Source organism: Macrotis lagotis, chromosome 1 (genome assembly GCF_037893015.1).
Source record: "Macrotis lagotis isolate mMagLag1 chromosome 1, bilby.v1.9.chrom.fasta, whole genome shotgun sequence".
NCBI lineage: Eukaryota > Metazoa > Chordata > Mammalia > Peramelemorphia > Peramelidae > Macrotis > Macrotis lagotis.
In genome coordinates this window covers 857,423,617-857,448,870 of record NC_133658.1, presented here as the reverse complement: position 1 = coordinate 857,448,870, position 25,254 = coordinate 857,423,617, and the positions used below count along the sequence as shown (strand labels likewise).

The 25,254-nt window shown below is 34.9% G+C and overlaps 1 protein-coding gene across 10 annotated transcripts in view; it reads left to right on the top strand.

Moving 5' to 3' along the window:
• Positions 1-25,254, top strand: part of FOXJ3 (forkhead box J3) — a 155,131-nt gene that overhangs the window by 94,970 nt on the left and 34,907 nt on the right. For 9 of the 10 annotated variants that reach the window (XM_074217782.1, XM_074217781.1, XM_074217784.1 and 6 more), the window contains 2 exons: positions 15,245-15,328; positions 24,936-25,037. In XM_074217782.1, the coding sequence (XP_074073883.1) occupies positions 15,245-15,328; positions 24,936-25,037 (186 nt within the window). The remainder of the gene's footprint in view (positions 1-15,244; positions 15,329-24,935; positions 25,038-25,254) is intronic. The other variant, XM_074217787.1, reaches the window with a different exon arrangement.

The following is a 25,254-nucleotide window of genomic DNA, read 5'->3' as shown; positions in this document are numbered from 1 at the left end:
TTCATTTTTTAGAAGAAGAATTAGAAATCATTTTTTTCTCTATATTTTCCAAATACATGCAAGGATAATTTTCATCAATCATCCTTTTGTAAATTTTTGAGTTGCACATCTTTCCACCCTCTTCATTCACCCCTCTCCCAATAGGAGTAAACAGTCTGATATAGTTGAACATGTAAAATTGAGTTTAACATTTTTGTATTAGTCAAGTTGTGAAAGAGGAACTAGAATTAGGGGAGAAGAAAACATGAAAGTAAAAAACATAAATGAACATAGCATGTTTTACCTTGCATTCAGAATCCATAGTTTTTTCCTCTGGATATGGATGGCATTTTCCTTAATAGATCTTTCAGGATTGACCTTGATCATTGAACTGCTGAGAGAAGCTGAGTCCATCATAGTTGATTATCTCACAGTATTGTTTTTTTATGTGTACGATGTTCTCCTGATTTTGCTCACTCCATTTGACTCTAGGTCATGTGAGTCTTTTCAAGGCTCTTCCAAAGTCTGGCTGCCCATGATTTCTTACAGAACAATTGTACTCCCATCACATTCATTCACCATAACTTGTTCAACCATTCCTCAATTGATGAATATTCCCTTAATTTGCAAATCTTTGCCACTATACAAATAGCTGCTATATTTTTTGTAAATGTGGGCCCTTTCCCCCCCTTTTTAATGATGATCTCTTTGGGATAAAGACCTAGAAGTGGTGTTTCTGGATTAAAGGGCATGCATAGTTTTATTGCCTTTGGCATAGTTCGAGATTGCTTTTCAATATGGTTGGATCAGTTCACAACTTTATGAATATTAGTGTCACAATTTTCCCACATCCTCTCCAACATTGATCATTTTCCTTTTTTGTTATTTTACACAATCTGATAGATGTGAAATGGGTACCTTAGAGTTGTTTGAATTTGCATTTCTGTAATCAATAATGATTTGTAGCATTTTTTTCATGTAACTATAGGTAGCTTTAATTTCTTTATCTGAAAACTGTCTGTTCATATCCTTTGACCATTTACCAATGGGAGAATGCCTTGTATTATGAATTTGACTCAGTTCTCAGAAACACTTGCTTTGGAAATTGTTTCCCAACTTTCTGCATTCCTTCTAATCTGGGTTGCATTGTTTTTATTTGTCTGTTTTGACTTTCCCTGGTTTAGGTAGAATTCACTTGTATTAATCTATCTGGCCCTAGAGATTTTTTCTTAGGGAGTGTTCATTAATTACTTGTTCAGTTTCTTTTTTGAAATAGGATTAAGTATTTTATTATTTCTTCTGTTAATCAGGGCAGTTTATATTTTTGTAAATATTTATCCAATTCACTTATCAAATTTATTGGCATAGAGTTGGACAAACTTTGAATTATTTAATTTCTTAATGGTGAGTTCATCCTTTTCATTTTTTATACTGGTAATTTGGTTTTCTTTTTTATAACCAAATTAATCAAGCATTTTTCTATTTTAATAGTTTTTTATTTCACAAAACCAATTCATAGTTTTATTTATTAGATCAATAGTCCTAAATTCTTTTTTTTTCTTTCAGTTTTTGCAAGGCAAATGGGGTTAAGTAGCTTGCCCAGGGCCACACAGCTAGGTAATTATTAAGTGAATGAGACCAGATTTGAACCCAGGTACTCCTGACTCCAGGGCTGGTGCTTTATCCACTATGCCACCTAGCCGCCCCAATCCTAAATTCTTTTGAGTTTTATTTTGGGTAGAAGAAAATTTTCTTTAAACTAAAATGTGAAACAGTATGATTTGAATTTGGAATCTGAAGTTTGCTATTCTCTCTAAAGGACAAGATCCTGATGTTTGTTTTTTGGTGGATGTTTACAAGTGGTAGGTTCCCATGGTAGTCTGGAATTGTAATTGAATTTTATCTGTCTTACACAAAACTGTTAAAGGGATTTTACTGAAGCACAGGCCAAGTCTTTCTCAACCTCATCGCAGCTTTATTGCCATTCCTGCATTCTTAGCTAAGCAGCCTGCTCTATTTCTAAATCATCAAACAAACACCTCTGCAGTGTTAGTTTCTCCTACCCCCCCCCCCATTCCTTCACAGAATTGCTTTTTATTGATTTTGTGTTTGGTTTTGCATAGTTCTTATATTTGTGCATTTTTTTCTCCCCTGATGAAATAAATGTAGGCTCATGAGACAAGGACTGGCTTCTTTATCTGACCTAAGATCTAATCCAGTCCCATTCTAAGATGAAACCAAGGAGACCCAACAAAGGAAAATTATTACTTATGAAATTTTATAACTAAATGAGTAGCAAAGCTAAGACCAAGATTAATTTCTTTTTCTTTTTTTTTTTTTTTGGAGGGTGGTGGGTCTCAGTCTATTTTGTTTTAGTTTTTTCTCTTCAACTTTTTTGGGGGTTTATTTTATATTATTATTAGAATCTTGTGAGATAGAGAAGATAGAGAAACCTCAAGAAATGTTGAGAGACCAAAAAAAGTATACTTCAGTCTGTATTCAGTTTCTAATGTCTCTGGGATGAGTTGCCTTCTTAATCATAAGTCCACCAGAGAAGTTGCTTCAATATTTTTCCCACAGTTGCTATTACTAGCTGTGTTTCCCTCTACTCTATTCCTCCTCACTCTCATTTATTCTATTCTGTCTCTCCTTTCACCCCAGTCCCCGTTCAGAAGTGTATTGTATCTCAGTAGCCTCTCCCATTATCTTCCCTCTTTTCTATCCCCTGCTTCTACTCTTCCCCATATCCCATCCCTTTCCTCTTATTTTTCTCTAGGGTAAGATAGATTTCTATACCCTTTTAAGTGTATGTGTTATTTCCTCTCTGAGCTCACTCATTCCTCCACTCCTTCCCCCATTCCACTCCATTGCAAAAGCTTTTTCTTGACTCTTTTATGTAAAATATTTTCGCCCCTTCTTCCTCTCCTTTCCCTTCCTCCCAGTATTTTCCTTTATCACCTATTGACTCCATTTTCTACTATGTTACAGCATTATATTCAGCTTCCTTCCTTCCTTCCTTCTTGTAGTCATTTGCTTCCTTTAGTTCCATTCTACATTTGAAAGAGTTATTTTTTGCAGAGTTTTTTTAATCTCCTTTTCCAGTTGGCCAATTCTGCTTTTTTAGGCATTCTTCTCCTCATTTGCCTTTTGGGTTGTTTTTTCCATTTGACTTAGACTGGTTTTTTACATGTTATTTTCTTCAGTATTTTTTTGTATTTCTTTCACCAAGCTGTTGATTTGGTGTTCATGATTTATCTGTATTGCTCTCATTTCTCCTCCCAGTTTTTCCTCTACCTCCCTTAATTGCCTTTCAAAGTCTTTTTTTGAGCTCATTCATAGCCTGAGCCCATTTTCTATTTATCTTAGAGATTTTGGATACAGAAACTTCAACTTTGTCATCTTCTTAGTATGTATTTTGGTTCTCCATGGGACCAAAGTAATTTTCTATGGTCAGATTCTTTTTCTGTTGTTTACTCATTTCCTCAGCCTATGCCTGATTTACTGCACTTGGTAAGGCTTTGATGGGTTTTGGGAACACCCCATAGGGTCCTCAGTTTATACCAAGGTCTTATGAGAGGTTGTGACTGTTCTCTTGTATGTGGATGACCACAGGCCCTCCCTCTGCCCTGGAGCTATGAGGAAGGTCCCTGTTTGACTCAGGTATTATGGGCATCTAGACTATGATCTGGATCTGAGTGTGGGCAAACAGCAGGTTTCTGCCCCAGGGAGATCAGAGAGACCTCTGCTGTTCCCCCCCCCCCCCCCAATATTGTCTGAGGGCTGAGAGTTCTGGAAGTGCTGGGTGGCTTTGCCAATTCCTGCTGCAGGGTTGCTCTGAGGCGCTCCGCATTCACTCTGCAACAGAGTTCGCTTACCACCCTTTCAAGCTGTCCCTGGTGATCCCTGGGTCAAGAGATTTGGAAACTGCCCCCTCTGTCATGGATCCAGCTGCCCTATGGTTGTTCCTAGAAGGCTGGTGCTAGTTTTCTGTAGCCTGGCTGTGCTGCACTGTTCTGTGGCTCTTTCCAACCCCTGGTCCCAGTGAAATGGACCTTTTCTGTGGAACTTAAAAGTTATCTTTGGACTGGGAAATTTTATCACTCAGTCTTTCTATGGGTTCTGCCCCTCTGAATTTTGGCTATTCATAATTTGACAGCTTTTGGAGTTTTTTGTGGAATGAGTTTACTGGAATTCCTGCCTTCACACCGCCATTTTGGCTCTGCCCAAGATTAATTTCTAAACTCACTCATATACTAATGCTGTCTAAAACTAATCAATCTCAGTGCTCATAGTCTCAGCTCATAGAATGGCTCTGAGTGTACTCTTGGGTAATTTGACCTGTTCTCCCCTACCACATTGTATACAAGTCAGGTAAGGGTAATCATTTAGCCAAGTAATGGTGAGATCCTTATTGAAGCTATTTCTAGTGACTGTGCCTTGGCTGGTTCTTGTCCTTTTTTATCGAAGAAGACCAAAATGACATCACTATGCTTGAGACAAATTTACAGTGACTGTGACTGATCAGAACAATACTAGCTTGGAATACTCTACCACAAATAGTCCTTGTGAACACCTGGGTGGGTACTCTCAACTTATAGATGATAGATGCCACATTTCTTTTGAGCTGCTTCAGTTCTGCATTCCTCATAGAGTACAGACAGCACCCTCACTGATTAGGACATGCCATGCTGTGCCAGTGTCTACCATGCTGTACAATCAATCCTAAAGTTCTTCAATAAGACTTTCAGGGTGTCCAGGTATTTCTTCTTCTGACCCCCTTGAGAGGACTTGCCCTATGAGTTCTTCATAAGATTGTTTTTTGGCAAGCGTATGTCTGGCATTCTAACATGTCCAACCCATCCTAGTTGTACTCTTCTGTAGTAATGTACTAATCTTCTTCCAGCTGATCTTCAGAATCTTCCTAAGATAATTTAAATGGAAGTGATTCAGTTTCCTGACATAAAACAGTTATAGATGGGAGAAATGGAACGAGTAATGCAGCCTAGGCATGGAAATGTTGGTTCATAGAATTCAGATCAAACATTGCCTGCTAGGTACAAATCCCTGTCTAGGTGCTGGAGATACAAGTACAAAATGAAAATGAAACCTCCTTCAGGGAATTTTCATCTTCCTTTAGGGAACCAAGAGTCCATCAGGAATTTGAAATCTCTAAAGTGACAGTCTCATGTAACTAACAATTATTTATTGGCTCAGTTTCTTTCAATATCCCTGATACTGTAAAAGATTTTCTGCCCAGGTTTTAAGAATGCTGAAGACTCAAGATACTCTTTGTCAAATGTTTCCCATATCTCTTTATTGTGTTGTAGTATTGTCATATTGTTATCTCATCTTTCTTACGGCTCTTTTTTCCATTCAGTTTTCATTTCTGCTGTTCCCTTCAATCAATTTATGGCCATTAAATTTTTTTTTTAAAGTTTTGTTCTGTTATGTTCTTATTTCTCCATTTCATTTTCTCTCTTGCTGCCTCTTTTCTTGCTTTAGTGATATTCCTTATGACTTGGCCTATTTATCTTTCTTCCAACATATTTATTTATATTGAACTTGCCATTTTTATTAGGAATAAAGCATGTCATAGGTACAGCTATTCTACACATTTAGGTTGTTTTGTTTTGCTAATTGAAATAATGTGACTATAAATATCTTTATTAATCATAATTTTTTTCTCCTGAATTTTATTCATGGGTAAATTTTATCCTGATATTGGGACTATTTGATCATAGGGCATATTTAATTTTGTAATTTTTGCTGTGCTTTGTGAGATTATTTTCCAAAAATGGAATCCATCATTGTAGTTTTTAGTTTGTAGTTATATCAGCAGTATATTTGTAACCTTTTTCTTTTGACAACATTAATTCTTTATATTTAAAGTCTGGTAAGAATTAGGGTCAGGAAGGTTAGGCCTTCAAATTATCTGTAATAAAGAGACATGAAGTATAGCTGGCAGTTCAGGTTTAAGGAACTAATCTGAGAAAGTAAACAGTTGTGACTTTAAGACACCTTGATTTGCTTTTCTTATACTCAGTTTTTCTTGGTTAACTGCCTCTCTGAACAATACTCTACTTTCCTATAAAATGAGGACATTTTTCTAAATTCCTTTCTAGATCAACGTTTATGATTCTATTATCTTTTAGGGATGCTTGGAAATTACATAGTCCAAGAGATCTGGACTTTTGCTTCTTTATTTGGTCATGATATTTGGATAATTCAATGATTACTTTTTCCTCAATCAATTTTCCATATTTGCTATTTTTATTAGGAGATATCTTATATTTTCTTCTATTTTCTCAACCTTTTGACTTTTAATTTTTATTGTTATTTCACATCATTGGCTTCCCTTTATTCCATTCTCATTTTCAGAGAGTTGCCAAGCTGTTTATTCCCTTTCTAATTCTTTTTTTTATACCTCTCATTTCTTTTCTGACTTTTTTCCTTCAAGTATTCTTAATCCATTCATTAAAAAAAAATAATTGAAACTCTTTTAAAACTCTTGCTTCATCTCTTAGAGGAATTCTGATTAAGTTTGTCAGCAAACTCTGAGGCAATGCTTGTAGGTATTTTGGAGTCATTTGCCCATTCTTCAAGTCTATTTCCTGACTTCAGGTTTGATGTTTAGGGGCTGGACTCTGCAGCATTTCCAGAGAGAAGGTCTAGGCTGGTCCTATTGTTCCTTTCTTGGGGTCTTGAGGCTTGATGGTACAGTGATAAGAGCACTGGTCTTGGAATCAGGAGGACAGGAATTCAAATCCAGCCTCTGACACTTACTAACTGTGTGATCTTGGAAAAGTCACTTAACCCTGATTGCCTCACATCTAGGGCCATCTCCAGTCATCCTGATTAAGATCTGGTCACTGGACTCAGATGATTCTGGAAAAGAAAGTGAGACTGCTAAACTTGGCACAGCACCTCCTCACTCAAATCCAATTCATGTGCTTGTCATGGCATCACCTCTCTGATGTCATGGTTTTGAGAATGAAGGACACAACAAACATTGTGTTATTTTAGGATCTTGGGGACAATCTTGAGTTATTCGCAAAATTTTAGTGTTTCCCACAGTGATCTGATCTAGGGTAAAGTTTGATTACCAACCCCCTGGTTTGATCTCTGCAAGTTCCTGACCTGGGGTTAGTTCTGAATAACAGTGGATTGATACTAGACTTTGCCCCTCTCAGCCACCATGAATCTCTGTTGATTCTGTGGCAGAATTTTAAGCTTCCCCATTTGGTTATACCTTTGTTATTCCTCTACAAGCTGGGCTAGATTCTGGAAGTGAGGCTCTATTCTGAGCTTGATGATTGAGCCAGACAGTTGCTTCCTGTTTCTCAGTCTTTCTACACACTGCTGTCACCATTGGGCACAAATCTCTCCCCGAGGATCTGTGATTCAGAATTGAGTAGCATAAGGCAAAGCTATCAGTTCACACCTGCATCCATCACAGTGTCCTGATACATGTCTGGGCATGACCTTTCTTTCCCTAGGCACTTGAGTAGTACTTGTGTGATGTGTTTCTGATAGATGAGGCTTGGATCCCTTGCTATCTCCATATACCAACCTGGACTGGACAAAAGACTCGCTGACCTTTTCTAAATTTCCCATCAGGATTGAGACTGGTGCATTTTCAAGATCTTTTTTGGAGTTTGTGGATGGGAGTTTACCACACTGCTTCCTACCAATCTGCCATCTCTTCCCTCTCATCCCCAACATATAACATTTAAACAGATAAGTTTACATGCACTATTTAGAAGAGGGAAAGAGCACTAACAAAAGTAGGATTAGATAAAGGCTTCTTATAGGAGATAGCATCCGAGCTTATTCTTTTGAAGGATCTAAGGTTTCCAAGAGGTAGGATTGAGAAAGACATTTATTCCGGGTGTGGGAGAAAGCATGAAGCAAAAGACTATTGAATGCCAAGTTCTAGAAAAAAGCAAATAGGATGATTTATCTGGAACATAAGACTGTATGAAGGGAAGTATGTGAAGTAAACCCAGACATGTAGACTGGAGCCAGAATGAGAAGAGCTTTAAATGTCAAGCTGAGGGGTTTATAAATTATTCTAGAAGTAATAGGGAACCAGTGAAGGTTCTTTAAAAAGTTAAACACAGCTTAACTTGATAAGCAAATACAGATTAGCCTGTGCAGAATTTTAGAATATTGCATTTGGAACCTAGGTATCATTATTTACAGGAGTGATAACTACTGATTGACCATCAGTTAACTTGTTTTTCTGTTACTGGTGAATGCAGTATCTTGTCTAGTTTCACTTGTGGTCAGTAAGTATGCACTGATGTGATGTTAGAGTTGAGATCCATGTACCTTAGTGAGTAAAAGTACTAGGGATACCAAAAAGCAAACAAACAAAATCCAAATATTCTACCCCAGAATGAACTTACAGTCTAAGGGGGGAGGATATAGGATGATGGCCAGGAGGGTGTCTAGTGTAGGGGCAAGGTGGAAAAGTAAGAGAAATTCCAAAGGAGTGCAACCAGGGGAGAACTGAGGAGGAGTTCTGAGCTGTCCAGTCACAGGGACTCTGAATGATGATGAAGCAGAGCTCTGAAGTAGGTGTAGCCAGGTGCTTTAGGGAGGGACAAAAGGAAAGTATTTGCTCGTATGGGATCAGTCTCATGATCTTGTTTTCATTAATACTGTGTTTTAATTGAGTTAGCCAGCATATAAACATTTTTAAATACCTACCTTCAAGTTTCAGGTAAAAATGCACCAAATTTTTGGATTTTAAGGGCTATGTTAATAGTAATACCATTCTTCTGAGAGAGCCTCCAGTTTATCATGTGTTACATCAAGTTGTTTGTACCTTAGATTGTGATCTCCTTGGGACAGTGTATGTTTTGTTTGTTTATTTGTTTGTTTTTTATTCCCAGTCCTTAGCACAGAATATGGCACATATTTAAATGCTTAATAAATGATAGTTGTTCACTTGACCTTATGGAAAGCACATTTAGTTACGACAGAGCCAAGTACAGTTTAGTCTGTAGGACACTTGCTTGTTCTCCTTTGTTGAACTTGAAAGTCCTTCAAATCTACTCTGACCTACCATTTTATTATGGCAGTAAGTTTTGTAGTTATAAAAATGAAGGTTTCCCCCTTTTTTTGCTTCTGATTAATTTATCCTCTACCACCAAATAAAAAGAAATTTACCATTTTTTTCCTTTTAACTGCTGTATTTCCCAAAGGGGAAGCAACCTCATCTCATAGTTCTATTCTGTAATCTTTCCCTATTGTCATCATGAATTTGAGGAATTTGAGAAGTACATTTAACCCTACTGTGTAAATTACTTATGAAATGTCAGAATTACCAAATTTTTTATGCCTACAGTAAATTTCACAGCTTTTTATCTTTTTAAAAAGCCTGTCAACATGTATTTTGCATTTAAAAAAGCTTTTAATATTTATTACTTTTGTTGCAATCACTTATTTTATGGTTAGCATTGAGTTTATGAGGTTTTTGACATATTCTTTAATTCTTTATCCTGAAACTACACTTTCAAATACATTGGATATTAAGCATATTTTTGGTGAATAATATTAATTTCAAGTATAGCTTTGATTATAGTCCATTATTTTCCCTAGGCTTTAAATTAGACAAATTTCCAGACCACTGAATCATATTTATCACCATATGTTGGATAAGTTTTTAACCTTTCATGCTATTTGAAATGGTAAAAAAAAAAAGACTATGCTGTAAATTTCCATTTAAGAATTTTTCTAATTTTGGAATAATTCTTTTCAGTACATTAATATATTTATGAGAGATTATCCTTCCTTCAATGGGAACACGATTTCCAGGCCCATTGGAAGTAAAAAAAAAAATTCCATAATTTTTTTTGAGAGGAGGATGTTTTATAATAAAGTATGATAAAATTTTACCAGAATGAAAAAATGAACTTCATCAATTAATATTACTTTTTCAATCGTCAGTACTCCAACTATTTTTTCTGTTATTTTTTTCCATTCTTCCCCTCACTTCCATGATAGATAATTTCTGGGTTTTGGGGTTTGTGTTTTTTAAACTGGCCATCTTGCTGTTTTTGAAGACTATACTGATTATAACCTTTGCCATTTTCCCTCTGAAGGTCTTTGCTTGTTTCTCAAACAAGTTCCTATGTTTTTGTATTTCTTTTCAACTGCATGGTATCACTGATTTTGTTACATTGTGGACTTGGATCATATTTGAATTTCACTGGATTTCCTCAACTATATTATCTAATAGTCTTTGAAGTGTGTTAAGAGCTTCAGCTTTTGCATATTTCTTTAAGTAATACTATCCATTCTTTAAAACCTCAATTAAAAACATAACTCAACTTCTAGAACTTAACTATAAAAATAGCAAAATTATCTCAGTTCTGGATTCATTTGTTCAAGAACAGATGTTGTGAGCAATTTAGTGTCACTGAAGCAAATGTGCTTGATCACTGCTGCCACAAAGTGAAATTATATACAAATATAGGTGTCCAGTAATTTTCGCTCATTGTTTATATAGGAAAACCTGTTTCTAAGTAAAATTTTCAGCTTAGTTGAGTAGTACCACTTGGTACAATTTCGTTTAGATCTTTATTGCATTCTGTTCCTTTCAAGTTACCTAGCTTTCTTAGTTTTGGGGAAATGCAATATATTATTTGGTGAACATCTTAGTGTAACCCTCAGTTCTAGGTTGAAAAGATTGTTTCATAGCTGCCTTTACCATTTACTCATTTACCAGTTTCATACCTGGAAGTCCTTCAAATCTATTCTGATCTACCATTTTATTATGGCAGTAACTTTTGCAATATTTCTAATTTTCCTCATGTTACAAAATATCTCTTAATCTTTAGCATTATTTTGTAAATTTCCTAAGCTTTTTCTTTCTAGCACCCCCCCCCCCCCATATTTCCTGGAAAATCTATCCTTGGTTTTAAGTTTTCAAACCACCATTTTTCATTTCTTATAGAAATTATTGGCTTAGTAGTTCTCACTTCATTGTCTTGGAACTGATTAAGCTAAAGTATAAATATCTACATCTGCCCATTTAAATCTTTTATCTGCTAGTTTTTATAAATGTTGCTCAGGTTGCCACCTTACTTCCCAAAGGCACATTGAACTAGTGAAATTTGATACTGGCTATTTGAAATATTTTGTAACACTAGGGAGTATTAAATCTGTGAAAATTTAAAATATCTGTGCATGGTATTTTCAGTGTTCTAAAATTCATTTGGAGTGGTCAAATCTATAGCATTCTATTGTTCATTGGTCACCTTAGTCTTACTTTAAATTTAACCTTTCTTTATATGGTACTTATATCTTTGAATGCCAAAAATTATATTCTCTATCATTCATTTCCCTAAAAAAGAAAAATGTTAAAAATTTTTGGGGGATAAATTTATGTAGTAGAGTACTTCAGATATCTTTTTTCTAAATTAATTTATACTAATTTTGGATATAGTATATGTTCTTTTTTCCTTAGTCTTGTTTTTGATTTACTTCAGGAAGAAGCAATAATTTCATTACACTTTTTTTGAATATAATTTCTGACCCTTATTTTCCTTAGTTTTAATTTTATTTTATATAAATGTTTCATCATTGTAGGTACTCCCTCCATATTTGCAGATTTCAATTTCTTTCTAGCTTAATTAGATGGTTAAATCAAGACATATTGTTAAATACCTATTCTAGGTTAAGAGTTCTGGAGATCGAAAGTCTGAAACAGTTTATGCCGTCAAGGAACTCAAAATCCTAGGGTGATTTTGCAAACAATTATGTACAAACAAAATATACTGAACAAAAAGATAATTTCAGTAGAAGGTTTAAAGATTAAGGGGTACTTGGAAAGACTTCTTGCAGAAGAGGGATTTTGAGTGAGATTTTGAAGGAAGCGATGAGGAGCAAAGAGAAATTCAGGAATGGGAGACAGCCAGTGAAAATGCATGTTGGGAGATGGAAAATTTTTACTATTTACATAGAACAAGGAGGACAGAATCATTGGGTTATAAAAATATTTTCAGACTGGGTTGACGTAAGATTAAAAAACTTTGTGAAGTTCTTTAAAAATCAAATAGAAAATTCTTTAAGAATTGCTTCATATGAAGGCATAATCATATCAAAGCCAAATTCATTTGTGACAAAATTCCTTTTAATCATAGGTAGGTTGGCCACCAGGAAAGAGAGAGATACATGTGGTCCTTCATCATGCTACAAAGCATTTATAGCTTGGAAAAAACATCCTTGTGACCTTTCCTCTGGCATAGCATCTGAGAACAAAGGGAGATTTCTTTTCCTTACCGAGAGCTATCCATGTCAATGAATATCCAGATCTGGCCAAAATGAATGCAGAAAAATAAATTTTTCTCCTTTATAGTCTGACTTACAGCTTATGAAACACTTTGTATTTATATATGTATATACTATCTGATGTCTTTCTATAAATTCTTGTTTTTGTGAAAATTAGAACTTTTTTTCTGTTTGGTGTTTCTATTTTCTTTAAAGTTGAAGATAATATTCTGAAGAAGTTAGAACTTCAGGTAGAGGCAACTGTGGCTAGTGAAAAGAACACTAGATCTTTTGGTAAAATCATTGTTTTGCTACTTGGTAACCAGTTTGATCTGTGATAAGGTCTTTTACTTTCTCTGGACCTTGGTTTCCTCATCTGTAAAATGAGAGAATTATACTAAGTCTCTGAGTTCTCTTTCAGCTATAAATTTAATGATTTTTATGTACTGAATAATTTATATAAGACAACAGTGATTTAAAATTATCTGGGGGTTCACTAAGATGCAAAGATCTGAAGATTTTATTTATGCTCTGAGTACAGGTTCATCTGTCTGAAAAGTCAGTTTATGAACTTTAGCGATCCTTTAAAGAATATGGTTAGAAAAGTTGAATTTTACTTTTTCATAATGGAAAGATAAGGGAATTCATGACTAAGAACAAGTAATAGAAGGGAGAAGATTTGTTTATTTGCATATTGGTCAAAGTAGGAACTGTGGCTTCTTAACTAGCCTTGATTTTTGCAGATGTTGTGACCTTCAAAGGGAAAACTATTGTTTTTATTGTTTTATTGTAGAGATGGCAAGAAGTCTAAGGCAGAGTTTTCTTTCCATCACAGTCTCTTATTCCAGTGACAGCAATAGGTATGAGCCAGAAATTCTCTTGATACATACTGAATATATTGCTCAGTATATTAGTGATGATTGAATTTTGTAGAGAGGTTAGCATACTTGGGGGGCAGAATAAAGGAGTATGGAGTAATATTATACAGATAGATTACACGGTGACATTATTTGACATTATTGACATTACACATTATACAGATTATACATTGACAGTTTCACTTAATCAAAGCCTTCTAGCAGGAAATTGCCTCCTAAAACTCTTGTAGAAGTGGTTGTCATCCCATACGGTTGTTATTTTAGGCTTACCTTCTGAGATAGGCCACCTATATAATATTTTCTATTCAATTGCTATTTCTTCCTTACTTTTAGTAACATTTATAATATTGCAGTACCTCATTCATTAGTGTCCATGGGAGGTAGCTACTTTAATGAGAAACAATATAGTATGGTAGAAAGAACACTGTTTCACTATTTCTACAAACATGTGTATATGTGTATGCGTGCATGTGTGTGTTTGGAAATCAGAGATAACAAGGCAATGGGGTTAAGTGGCTTGCTCAAGGCCACACAGCTAGGTAGTTATTAAGTGTCTGAAGTCGGATTTGAACTCAGGTACTCCTGACTCCAGGGCCGGTGCTCTATCCACTGCCACCAAGTCGCCCCATTCTTCAAGTTTTAACTAAAATCCCACTTTATATAAGAAGACTTCCTTGATTTGCTTTAAATTATCTCCTTTTTATGCTGTGTATATCTTGTTTTGTACATTATTTATATGTTCTCTTACCCATTAGATTGTGTGCTCCTTGAAAGTAAGGACTATTTTTCCTTTATTTGTATCCCAACAGTTAATATAGTGCCTAGTACATAGGTATTTATTTTGACTTGACTTGACTTTGTAAAACTAATTCAAAATAACAAAGTTTTTTAAGTCCGAGGGAGAAAATTGCCCAACTTTGGAGAAAGCAGTTTCAGCGAAGAATGATCTTTGCAATGATCTGTTTTAGAATTTTTCTAGGAACCAAAGTCAAAGTCACTGACCCATGATTTGAAGACCAATGAATTTAGCAAACTGAAGCTTGTCCAGCAACCACAAACATGAATGTAAAGATGACCCAGCATTTGGAAAGTAGGAACAAAGAAAATGAATGATGAGTGTAACCAATTCGTGGGATTTTGAGTGATAACAGGAGTAAAAACCTCAGGGAATAAGTGAATAGTTTAATTGGTTATCTTTCAGGTAAATATTTAACAGGGAAGTAAGTAATTGAGGCTAAAATAGACAGGAAGAACTAGAACAACAGAGAGAGTTGGAGGGACTGAGGTTGCAGTGTGGACCAAGAATAGATGTAGGAATGAGGCAGAAGGTAAAAGAACAAGAGGGTTGGGAAATAACACTGGAGTGGCAGCTGCCCTTTGAATTGGTTTGGGGTTAAGACAGAAAAAGTTGAAGACTGTGATAAATTTATGTAGGAGATATCTTGGTTTTACTTGAGGAAGTGGAGGAGATTAAGTCAGAAGATTTTAATGGTTGACCTTTTAAAGGACAGAGTGGAAGGAGAGCCAGGTTTTGCTACCAGCTCCATTGCTGGTAGATGTGTTTACTGCTTCCTTCAGAGAGCCCTTCACGTCAGGGGAAAAGACTGCTGCTGCTCCTGGCTCTGATACAACTCAACTTTTTTGGGACACCTGAAAGTTATCTTTAGCTCTGTGTCATAGAAATGAATGGGTCATATTTCTATTTAGTGAATAACCTTTTATTGTAGCCATCCTCAAATTGTGTTGTTAGTTCCATTTTTGGTAGATTTATATGATGGCCTATGTAGTTGATCTTCTAAATAGGCTACTCGGCTATCTTGATTTTAAGGAAATAAATTGCGCCACTTATTTTAAGACTTTTTTATATCATTTCCAAGTTTAGTGATTAATAGGAGGGAAGAGAAGGTCCTCTGTTTGCTAGGAGCAAAAAAAAAAAGACAGTTTATAACACTTGTATCCATCCTTATTTGACTGTTGTTTATTCCTTGATCCATTAAAAATATTTCAGGACAATGTTAATTCTTATTGTGAAAGTCTAGTCCTTGGTCATAGCATATCTTTGCTTTAATAGAATGTTAATCATATGTTTTTTTTTTCTTTGCTTCTAGGGTTCTTATTGGGCGATAGACAACAATCCCAAGGAAGACACACTGCCTTCACGGCCAAAGAAGAGGGCAAGATCTGTAGAAAGGGTAAAAGCTCTTTGTCTTAGACTTTCTATTAATATTCTGTGTAGGTTAAAATAACATTTGTAAAAGCTGAAAAATGATTAATTTACTGAAAGCAGAATAGCTTTATAATCTGTAAAATGAAGGGGATTGGACTTGGAAGTTTGTTTTAACACTGAATTCTCTTCTCTTAAGTATTGTTCCTTTTCCTTTTGTCTAGCACTTCATTCTTTTCAAATCACTTTTCATATCCATCATTTCATTTGATCCTCACAATAGCCACATTAGGAAGTTAGGCTATTTTGCATGTTAGGCAACTGAAACAGAAGTTGATAAGAAGCTTGCCTTAGTCATCACAGCTAGTCAGGAAAGGATGAGGCTAGCCTCCTAGATCTTCTGACTTCTGTGTTTTTGCTTTTTATTACTTCAAAAATTTAAGATGAATTTAAAGACAAAAATTTAAGACAAATTCTCTAAAATAAACAGCCCAGATTACATAAGAAATCCTTTCTTCAATCCCTAGCCAATTTACTATCAAATGACATCTTATTACAAAATTCCTAGTTGTATGTTTAATAGAACTTTTTATTTGTTGATATGCTAGGAAAAGCAATCTCTAGTTCAGATCTTTACAATTGTTTTCTTTTACTCTTCAGCCTCTCTTACCCTCCATACTTCCATCAATCCAACCAGCAATTCATTAAATTCCCCCCAAATAAGTATACTGAGATCTCTGATCGTGGAGAAGGAAAGTGTCAGGAATGAAGGTATTCTATAGTTCAACACTGTCCTTGGTCTGAGGCTAGTCTACTACAGAACATATCTTTATACTTGGAAATTAATTGCCATTTATGGTAAGCTCCATAAGACTTAAGAATAGAATTTTTTTCTCCTTTGTCTTTCTGAAAATTATGAATTTGACACACATGATCAATTATATATTATAAAGAACACAAGTGTTTTTAAATGATAGAATGAATTACTTACAATTTGTTTTTCCTTAAGTACATAGTAAACTTATAAATCCTTAATACCAACACTGTGTTGGCCTGTCTCTTTGCAGTCTCATTCTTATCCATGTCAGTATATAACACTTAACCTAAAATTTAGCCTTTGGTTTCTATGCCTAGGTGGCACAGTGGATGGACTATTAGATTTGTGGTCAGGAAGGTAAGAATCTAGTAGCTCCTATGCTATATAGTTTAATATTATAGTAGCTCTTGTAAGAGAAAGCAAATTCTTGCCTATTGTTTAATCTTTTTGGAAAGTCCTTGTAAGAATCAGGGCAGGGTAAAAAGTAAAAAATATAAGTCCAGGAGAGATGTTTAACAGAGATGAACAGATTATGTTGCCCATCCCTAATCAAAGAATAATCTGACCTGGAGCATCAGTACCTCAAACTTAAGTTTAGTAGGAAATAAAAGGGGGATCCTGAGGCAAGGTAGGTGGAGAGATATCTGACTCAAGACCAGAAGGCCTGAGTTAATTTACTGTTGTACATCTCCTTGGGCATGACACTTTCACTTCCCTGGTGATCAGTTTCTTCATTTGTAATAGGAGGATATTAGGTTAAGGCCTTTTTCTTTGATTTTTGTGAAACAGAGCCCTGAAGTGTAACAGCTTTGAGGCAACAAACCCAATAGGTTTTGGTTTTCTCATTGTTTTAAGAGATTTAAAAAGTTAAAAATCTATCCCCTTCCTAGCTATAGATCTGGTTAGCTTGTAGTGAGTGTCATTTGCACTCCTATTCTGACAACCAGGTAGCTTTCATAATACTGTCTTTTAGGTTGATTATGCTCAAATTTGGCATGGTTAAGATATATACATGCTCTCAGAATGACTTTTTAGAATTTGGTAGCTGACACAACAGATTTTGACTACACTACTCAAGAAATATTCATTTCCTTTATACAAATATACATTATTTTTAAAATCAGTGTGTAAAATTTTGAATTAATTAAAACCTCAAATAATATTTTTTTATTTCTTACTGGGCCAGGTAGGTGGCTCAATGGATAAAATATTGGATCTGGAACAGGAAGATTTGAATTCAAGTTTAACTTCCCATACTTAATGACTGTGTAACTCTGGGCAAATAACTTCACCTTTGTCTTCCTCATTTTCCTGTTTTTTAAAGTGAGGATAATGGTGCCTAACTCCTGGGATTGAAGTGAAAATAAAATGAGGCAATATTTGTAAAGTGCTTTGCAAATCTGAAAGTGATATATAAATGTTAGCTATTATTTGAATATGTATATGTAAATTCAGAATTGGATCATGGACCATAATGGGGGAAAACTCAAATAACATCCAAGACCAAAGCATCAGTATGCTTCTTGAAAGTAATCCCCCTCTTTGAGGTGTTGTTTTTTCTTTCTTTCTTCCTTTTTTCTCTTTCTTATTTTTCCCAATTCTGATTGATACAGATTGAAAATTAAATACCTCTTTGATCATGAATTCTCTGTTTATTATGTTATAATAGTTTTTCCCCTCTTGATATCATTTACAAGCTTTCTTTGTGAGGACATATTGCTAATTTACAATAGGAATCAGTATGCAAAATTTTACTTTACACACTTTTTTAGAAGTTTTCTCTGTTTTATATATTGAAGAAAGAGAATGTATTTGGTAGATAAACTTTTAGCCTCCTTTCTCTCCCAGAAAAAATAAATTAAAAAAACTGTAATACTTTGTCACCATCCAAAAATCGACCCAGGTGATAAGTTTCTTTTCACCTAAAGAAGTTTATGAAGAGACTATTTGTTAAAGTATAGAGCAGTTGCTTTCACTGGTGGAATCATTGTTCTTTAAGTATTAAAGGAATAAATAATATAATTCATCACCCTTATTTGTTGTCTATCTTGTGCTTTCATATCCACAAATACTCTCATGTGAAACTTTCCAAAAACTTTGGCTATGTATTCTTCATTTTGTGAACTCCTTGTAGTTCCTCAAATAAGACATTTCTTGGGGCCGGGCATTTTAACTGGCTGTTCCCTTTGCCTGCAATGCTCTTCCCTTTCAACTCTGTTTCCTGACTTCTCTCACTTCCCTCAGATCCCAGTCAAAAGCCCACCTTCTAATAGGAGCTTTTCTAGTCCCCTATAATACTAATGCCTTCCCTCTGTTGATTATTCATTTCTTCTGTTTATAACTTGTTTGTATTTTTTTTTTTTTTTTGGCATGTTATCTCCTCCAATAGATTGTGAGCTCCTTTAAGGCAAGGACTGTTTTTTTTTTTTCAGGAGCTTAGCACAATGCCTGGCACATAGTAGATGTTTAATAAAGGCTTACTAATTGACTCGTCTACCAAGTAACCCTTGAAATTGTACCCTTCTTTTGAGGGCATAATGAAGCCAGTTTCTTTGGTGGTCTTCCCCTGAGAGAATCTGTGCAGCTGTTAATGTCTTTATAGGGATCTCTCTTTACTTATTGGCAGTGGCTTTGGTGTGGAGCCGTTCACCAGGTTTGAACTCTTACCATCTCTGAATGTAAAGTTCTTTGTGAAGAGGTGGTAACAGCACTTAAGAAGTTACAGAGAATGATGATAACTTAACCTTAAAAGAAACCCCTATTGGAGATAGAAGTATAGATCAAAATTGGAGGAGAAAATTGGAAAGAATAAAAATGACAAATAGTATTTTTTCATTTGTGATGATAGAAGGTCAATATTCCTTAATTTCCAAATTCTTTCTAAATTTTATGAAAAATCTATGCATGCATTAAAGACTTGCTCAATAAAAATAAGAAAAAGGAATATATAGACTTTAGCAGATAATTTTCAGCTTTACATTTGGAAGACTGTTAGTGAATAAAGTGTAAGACCTTGCAGTGATTACTGTTTCATTTTGACTTAATTTAACAAACATTAAATTCCTACTATTTCCCAAGGAAGTATGTTTAAAAAGACAAAAGCAGAAGTATTCTTGCCTTCAAAGAAATTAAAATCTCCTTGTTATGGGGGAGGTTGATGGTTGTGTGACATGTGCAGAAGTAATACAAAAGTATGTAAGTGTGGGGGGGAATCACATGCTAATAAATGTCATGGCTTTGGAAAGAAATAAGAAGTCCTGTGAGGTAGAGGTAACAAGGGAGTACATCCTAGGTGTGGGAGTTTGGGGGCTACTTTGGAGAAGGGTTTAAAGGGGAGTAAGGTAAAGTAAAACTAGAAAAGTAGACAAGAACCATATTTTTTTTACACAGCACTACACCGAGATCAGATCTGTGACTTTTCCCAGTATTGTGAAAAATATTTTGCAATAAGTCTGAATTGAATAAAGAATTCTTGTGAATATTCAGTTTCTACAATTGTTCCTGTTGGAAGATAACATTTTAATTGTATCAGATTCCAAAACACCATGAAATTTCCTCATTGAAATTCATAGTAATACAAAGAGATAGGCCTAATCATTTACATTGGGGGAAAAAAAGTCTATAAAAAAGTTATTTCTGGGATTATATGTGGACTAAATGTGATGTTCTTCCAGTTTGTTGTTAAATCTTAAAAAGATTGATAATGAGTTATGCTGATAATTTCATAGACTGAGATGAGCAGGATTTAAGAAATTGTTCAGTGCTTTCAGTGATTGCAAACTGCAAAAGCCTATATAGCTAAGTGATGATGAAAGTCTTTGAATCATGGGATGGAGCCACTTCAGAAGAAGTGTAATTAAAGGCATCTCGACAAAGGAAAAGATGCATGATAGGGTTAGATTGTGAAGTGTGTTATCAATGACATAGGATGTGGGACCATCAGGTGGTGAGAATGATGGACAATTGGAATGGCATATTAGTGCCCCATCGTAGTGCCTGGTACATACTAGATGCTTAATAAATTCTGTTGATGGATTGAAAAAAACTTTAATTGCCTGTTAATTGATTTAAAGCATCAAAGGAAATTAATTTTTTGTGTTATGGTTTCACTCAATATATATACAATACCAGTAAGTCTTTAGCAGCATTGAGTATGTTGTGTACAGAGGTTCAATATTATCCTGATAAGAAAGTCCTTGCTTTTAAAGTTAATTTGTAGAAATTATGGTATATGAATGTGACAGAGTACTGTTATTCTGTTAGAAATCATGAATAGCGAACTTCAGAAAAACCTGGAAAGGAAAGACTTTGTATGAACTGATACTGAGTGAAGTAAGCAGAACCCAGAACAGTGTACACATAAACAACAGCATTATGAGATGATCAGCTAGGATGTATTCAGTTCAGTGATCAAGGATAATTATAAAAGACTTGAGGGAAAAGATCATCCAATCCAGAGATAAAACTGTGGAGTCTGAGTGTAGACCAAAACATACTGGTTTTACTTTTTAAAACTTGTTTTGTTTTTTCCTTCTTTTCTCATGGTTTTTTTTTCAAATTCTGATTCTTTCACAACATGAAATTGGTTTAACATGATTGTTCATTTATAAACTGTTTCAGGTTATTCACTGCCATGGGGATGGGGGGGGGAGAGAGATAGAAAAATGATGAATCAAAAGCTTACAAAAAGATGAATGTTGAAAATTATCTTTATATGTATTTGAAGAAAAGAAATAACATTAAAAAATTAATTTGATTTTTGCCTTAGAGCTAATTATAATGGTAGGGGAGTTTAAACTTGATCAAGTTAGTACCCATAACCAGGGATGTAAAAAATTCAGTCACACCTTGTGGATGATATAATGCTGTGATTCGCAATAACTTTGCTCCTTGATGAAAAACATCTCTTGATAGAAGTTTGAAGGATTGTAATTACGATCATTGATTGTATTTTGGGAAGAGTACTGAATTCTTTTTTTTTTTTTTGTGAGGCAGTGGTGTTAAGTGACTTGCCCAAAAGCACACAGCTAGGTCATTATTAAGTGTCTGAGGTCAAATTTGAACTCAGATCCTCCTGACTCCAGGGCCAGTGTTTTATTAACTGCATCACCTAGCTGCCCTTTAAGGAAGATATTGATGGAGCACAATTAAGAATTAGTTGGTCAAAGTATGATGGGGTGTGAGGAGAGAGTGTGATGAAGTCCTGAAACAGAAATCAAGTTCTAAAAGGATTAGTTGTAAGAATTGCATTACATTTTTCCTCCTACCTCAATTCCAAATCTGCCCACCCCTTCTACTGTGCTCTGTGTAATATCTATTCCATAATTTACAAACTTTCTTTTATTTTAAACTTTTCCTTTCTTTGTCCATCTTCTGGTATTCACTGAGACCTGATTGCTTCCTGATGCCACTGCATTCCAGCTTCTAGTATTTAATGTACTTCCACTTGTATTCCCTTACCAACATCATTCGGTATCCTTTTCTTCTTTTATGTTTAGGATATTCAAATTCAACATTCAGCTCAGATCCTGGAGCCAGTTATCTGTTGACACCCTTCATTTTCTCTCTCCTTTCTCAGTGAATGAGTTCAGTATCTGACTCCTAGTCTCTTTTCCTGACCCAATTCCCTGCCTCATAGGGACTCCTCAACTTCAGGCCTTCTGCTCTACCTGATGCATTTTAGGCTCTTAATAAAAAAAAGAATCCTACCTAGAGTTCCTTTCTTGATTGGCTCATATGCCACCTCTGATAGGTGAACGAACCATTTTGTCATGTTGTTAATGCTTTTTCCTACCTCTACTTATGTATATATGTAACTTTTTCTCTTCTTCTAATCCTTCAGTAGAATAGAAACACTCTGAGGGCAAGAATTATCTTTCTTACTAGGTTGGGTTTTTTTTGTCTTGCCAGTGCCTACCAGTAGTGATAGCTTATATTTATATAGTACATTTGAGATTGGCAAAGCACTTGATGCCATTTCATTGTATTCTTATAACAGCAACAGTCCCATGAGTCTACCTTCCATTTTATCATGTCCCACATTTAACAGATGAGTAATAAATGCTTATGGATTGGCATTATTGAGGAGAGGGTAAAGGTGTAATTTTCTAAGAAAGTTTCAAAAAGGAACATAATCTTGAGCAGATTGGCAAAGGGTGATTGTTATTTAAAGAGAAAAATGGGATATTCCTGATGGAAAGAAAAGCATATGTGATGATTTGGAAAAGTATTCTGTATCCCTAGTCTGTCTAGCATTCTCCAGAAATAAAGAAAAACTGATTATGCAAGAAGTACATTCAGTGATCTCTCCATTCTTTGATTCAATAGGTATTTATTGAACCAATTACTTGTATAAGATTATGTGCTAATGAAGTAGTTAAAACAAAGATGAGCAATTAGATCACTAATATTAAGGAATTGACTAATTACCCAATAACTATCACATAAACTATATATGCATAAGTACACAGTGATGAGTTCATAGAAGGGAGAAGTTCCTTCCAACTACTAAGATCTGGGATAGTGTGTGTGGAAAGGGTATCTTATCATATGAGCTGGTTCTTGAAGCACTAAATTACCTTTTTGTAGAATTTTAGCTTGTTGAAGATTATCAAGAGAGAGGGAAGGTGAAAAGACAGTCCAAAAGCAAGGACAAATAGATAAATGCTTTGTGTAAACCGTTAGTGCTTTCTATTTACTTGAAATTAATATATTTCATGGATAATAGGTAAACCAGCTTGGAAGAATACATGAGGAATTCTTTGGGTATAACATTAGACCATATGAAGTCTGACAAGATAGTTTGGAACTAGATTTTGGATAGCTTTGAATGTGAGACTAAATTTTGATTTCTCTTATTCTCTTATTTCTCTTTTTATTTCCCTCTCTTAGGTTAGTTATGAATTACATGATTAAACTAGAATAAGATAACTTAGATTGGGAAATTAGGCTGAATTAGGGAAAGCTAAGGTATAGATTTTGGAGATTATTCTTATAGTATCTTATTGTCATCAAAGTCTTATTCAAAATCATAAAGTAAAGCAAGTGCTTTGTCTTTATGGCTAGCCATACTATTTCTATTTCTTTCCTCCTCAGTGCCCAATATCCTGTCTATGGAAAATATACCACTCTACTCTGACCTTCTTTCTTTGTTCCTCTATAATAAGGAAACTTCTCATCTTTACACTGGTGATTGTTGGCCTGCTTATATGGTAACCAGAGGATTTTAATCTCTCTGGGATAAATTCAGTAATTCGATAAAAAAACTGTATTGTTAATATAGAAGATTCAGCTAAAAATGAGAACTATCAAAGGTGGTAGTCTGCTAGTGTAACTTTAATGAATTCAGATTTGCTTCCATGCCACTGAGGAACCCTGGGAAAGGATTTTAATGGAAAGACAGACTTTGTGTTTATGATTCAGTAAAACTTCACCAGGTAGTCTTGGCTTTCTTTCTCTTTGGACCCTTTAGAAAATCCTTCCATGTTTTCCTCTCAAATACCTAATCCAAACCTTAGCATAGACTAGGGACCTATATATCACCATGCTTACTCTTTCTTTGGTAGCTGAAAAAAATCTACCTGACATCTGTATTTGGAAACTGAATAATTTATAGTAACCTAATATTTCACCTACTCTTACCATTGCAAAATAACCACCACAAAGTTTCATTAAATAAAGCCTGTCTCTTAATAATACTTTATGATAGTTAATTGTTTCAGTCATGCCCGACTCTTTATGAACCCATTTGGGGTTTTCTTGGCAAAGATACAGGAGTGATTTGCCATTTCCTTCTAAATCTCATTTTACAGGTAAGGAAACTGGGCAAACATGACTTGTGTCCAGGGCCAGACAGCTAGTAAGAGTGAGGCAGATTTGAACTCAGGAAGTCTTCTGATTCTAGACCCAGTACTTTATTCACTGCACCACAGTTACCATCTTAATACTAGTAATGCCCCTTTATATTTGTTGGTATAGTCCTGATGTCTTTTTATATTTGTTTTAGTATAAAGATATTTTAAAGTAAATTAATCCATTTTTCTTCTGATCTAGATTTGAAATTAAAAGACTCAAGTTTGATTTTTCAGCTCTGTCACATAGAAGCTTTGTAACTTAATGCTTCTGGTACCTAGTTTCTTATTTAAAATGAAGTGGTTGACCTATGTGGTCTTCACAGTTCTGAAGTCCATTGATTTATTTTTTTTATTTAAGGCACTGGGGTTAAGTGACTTGCCCAAGGTCACACAGCTAGGTAATTATTAAGTGTTTGAGGGTGGATTTGAACTCCTGGTTGGTGTTGTAATCACTGAGCCATGTAGCTGCCCCTGAAAGTCTTTGATTTTTAAAGTAGTTGCATTCCCATAGCATCCTTGAAATAGATTTTCAGTAATAGTGCATTTGATTCTAACAATAAGCCTATCTAGAACAAATGTTGCCCCAACTGGGGCAAAAATAAATTTTTCTCATAATGTCTTTCTATAGTACAATCAGAATGTGACTATTTGCGGATCAGGGCAAAAACTATTTGAGTTCAGCACTCAAGTTTTTGATATTAGCCTATACCACAAGCTATTTTCAAATTAATAGAGTGGGTGGGTGATAACTCAAGATAAAAGATGTTGAGAGAACTAGGCTCTAGCAAGATACAAAGTTGTAAAGTCCAAAGTAGACTCCAGTGGATACTTAAACTCTTTCTTATCAAGAGTAGAAAGAATGTATCACATTGGAAACTGGAGGACTTAGTGAAATCCTTTAAAATTGTATTAACTTTGTTTCAGGTTACAAGCTGCTAATTATTTGTTTTGTTCTTGCATTTTAGGCCTCAACTCCATATAGCATAGATTCAGATTCTTTGGGAATGGAGTGTATTATTTCGGGAAGTGCCTCTCCAACTCTGGCAATCAACACTGTGACTAACAAAGTAATTTCTTTTTTTTATATGTCAAGATATTATTGTATAATTCATTTCACTTCCCTTTATCATACTTTTAAAATGTTCTGCTATGCCTGAATTTGAAAATAGCACAAACTTGTATGTCTCTTAAGCTTGACACCCTAATAGGACTATTAGGAATGGTTGGTTTGTGGACTGGTCCCTCCATAGAAGAACTACCCAGAGGAGGTAGAAACGACCCTTG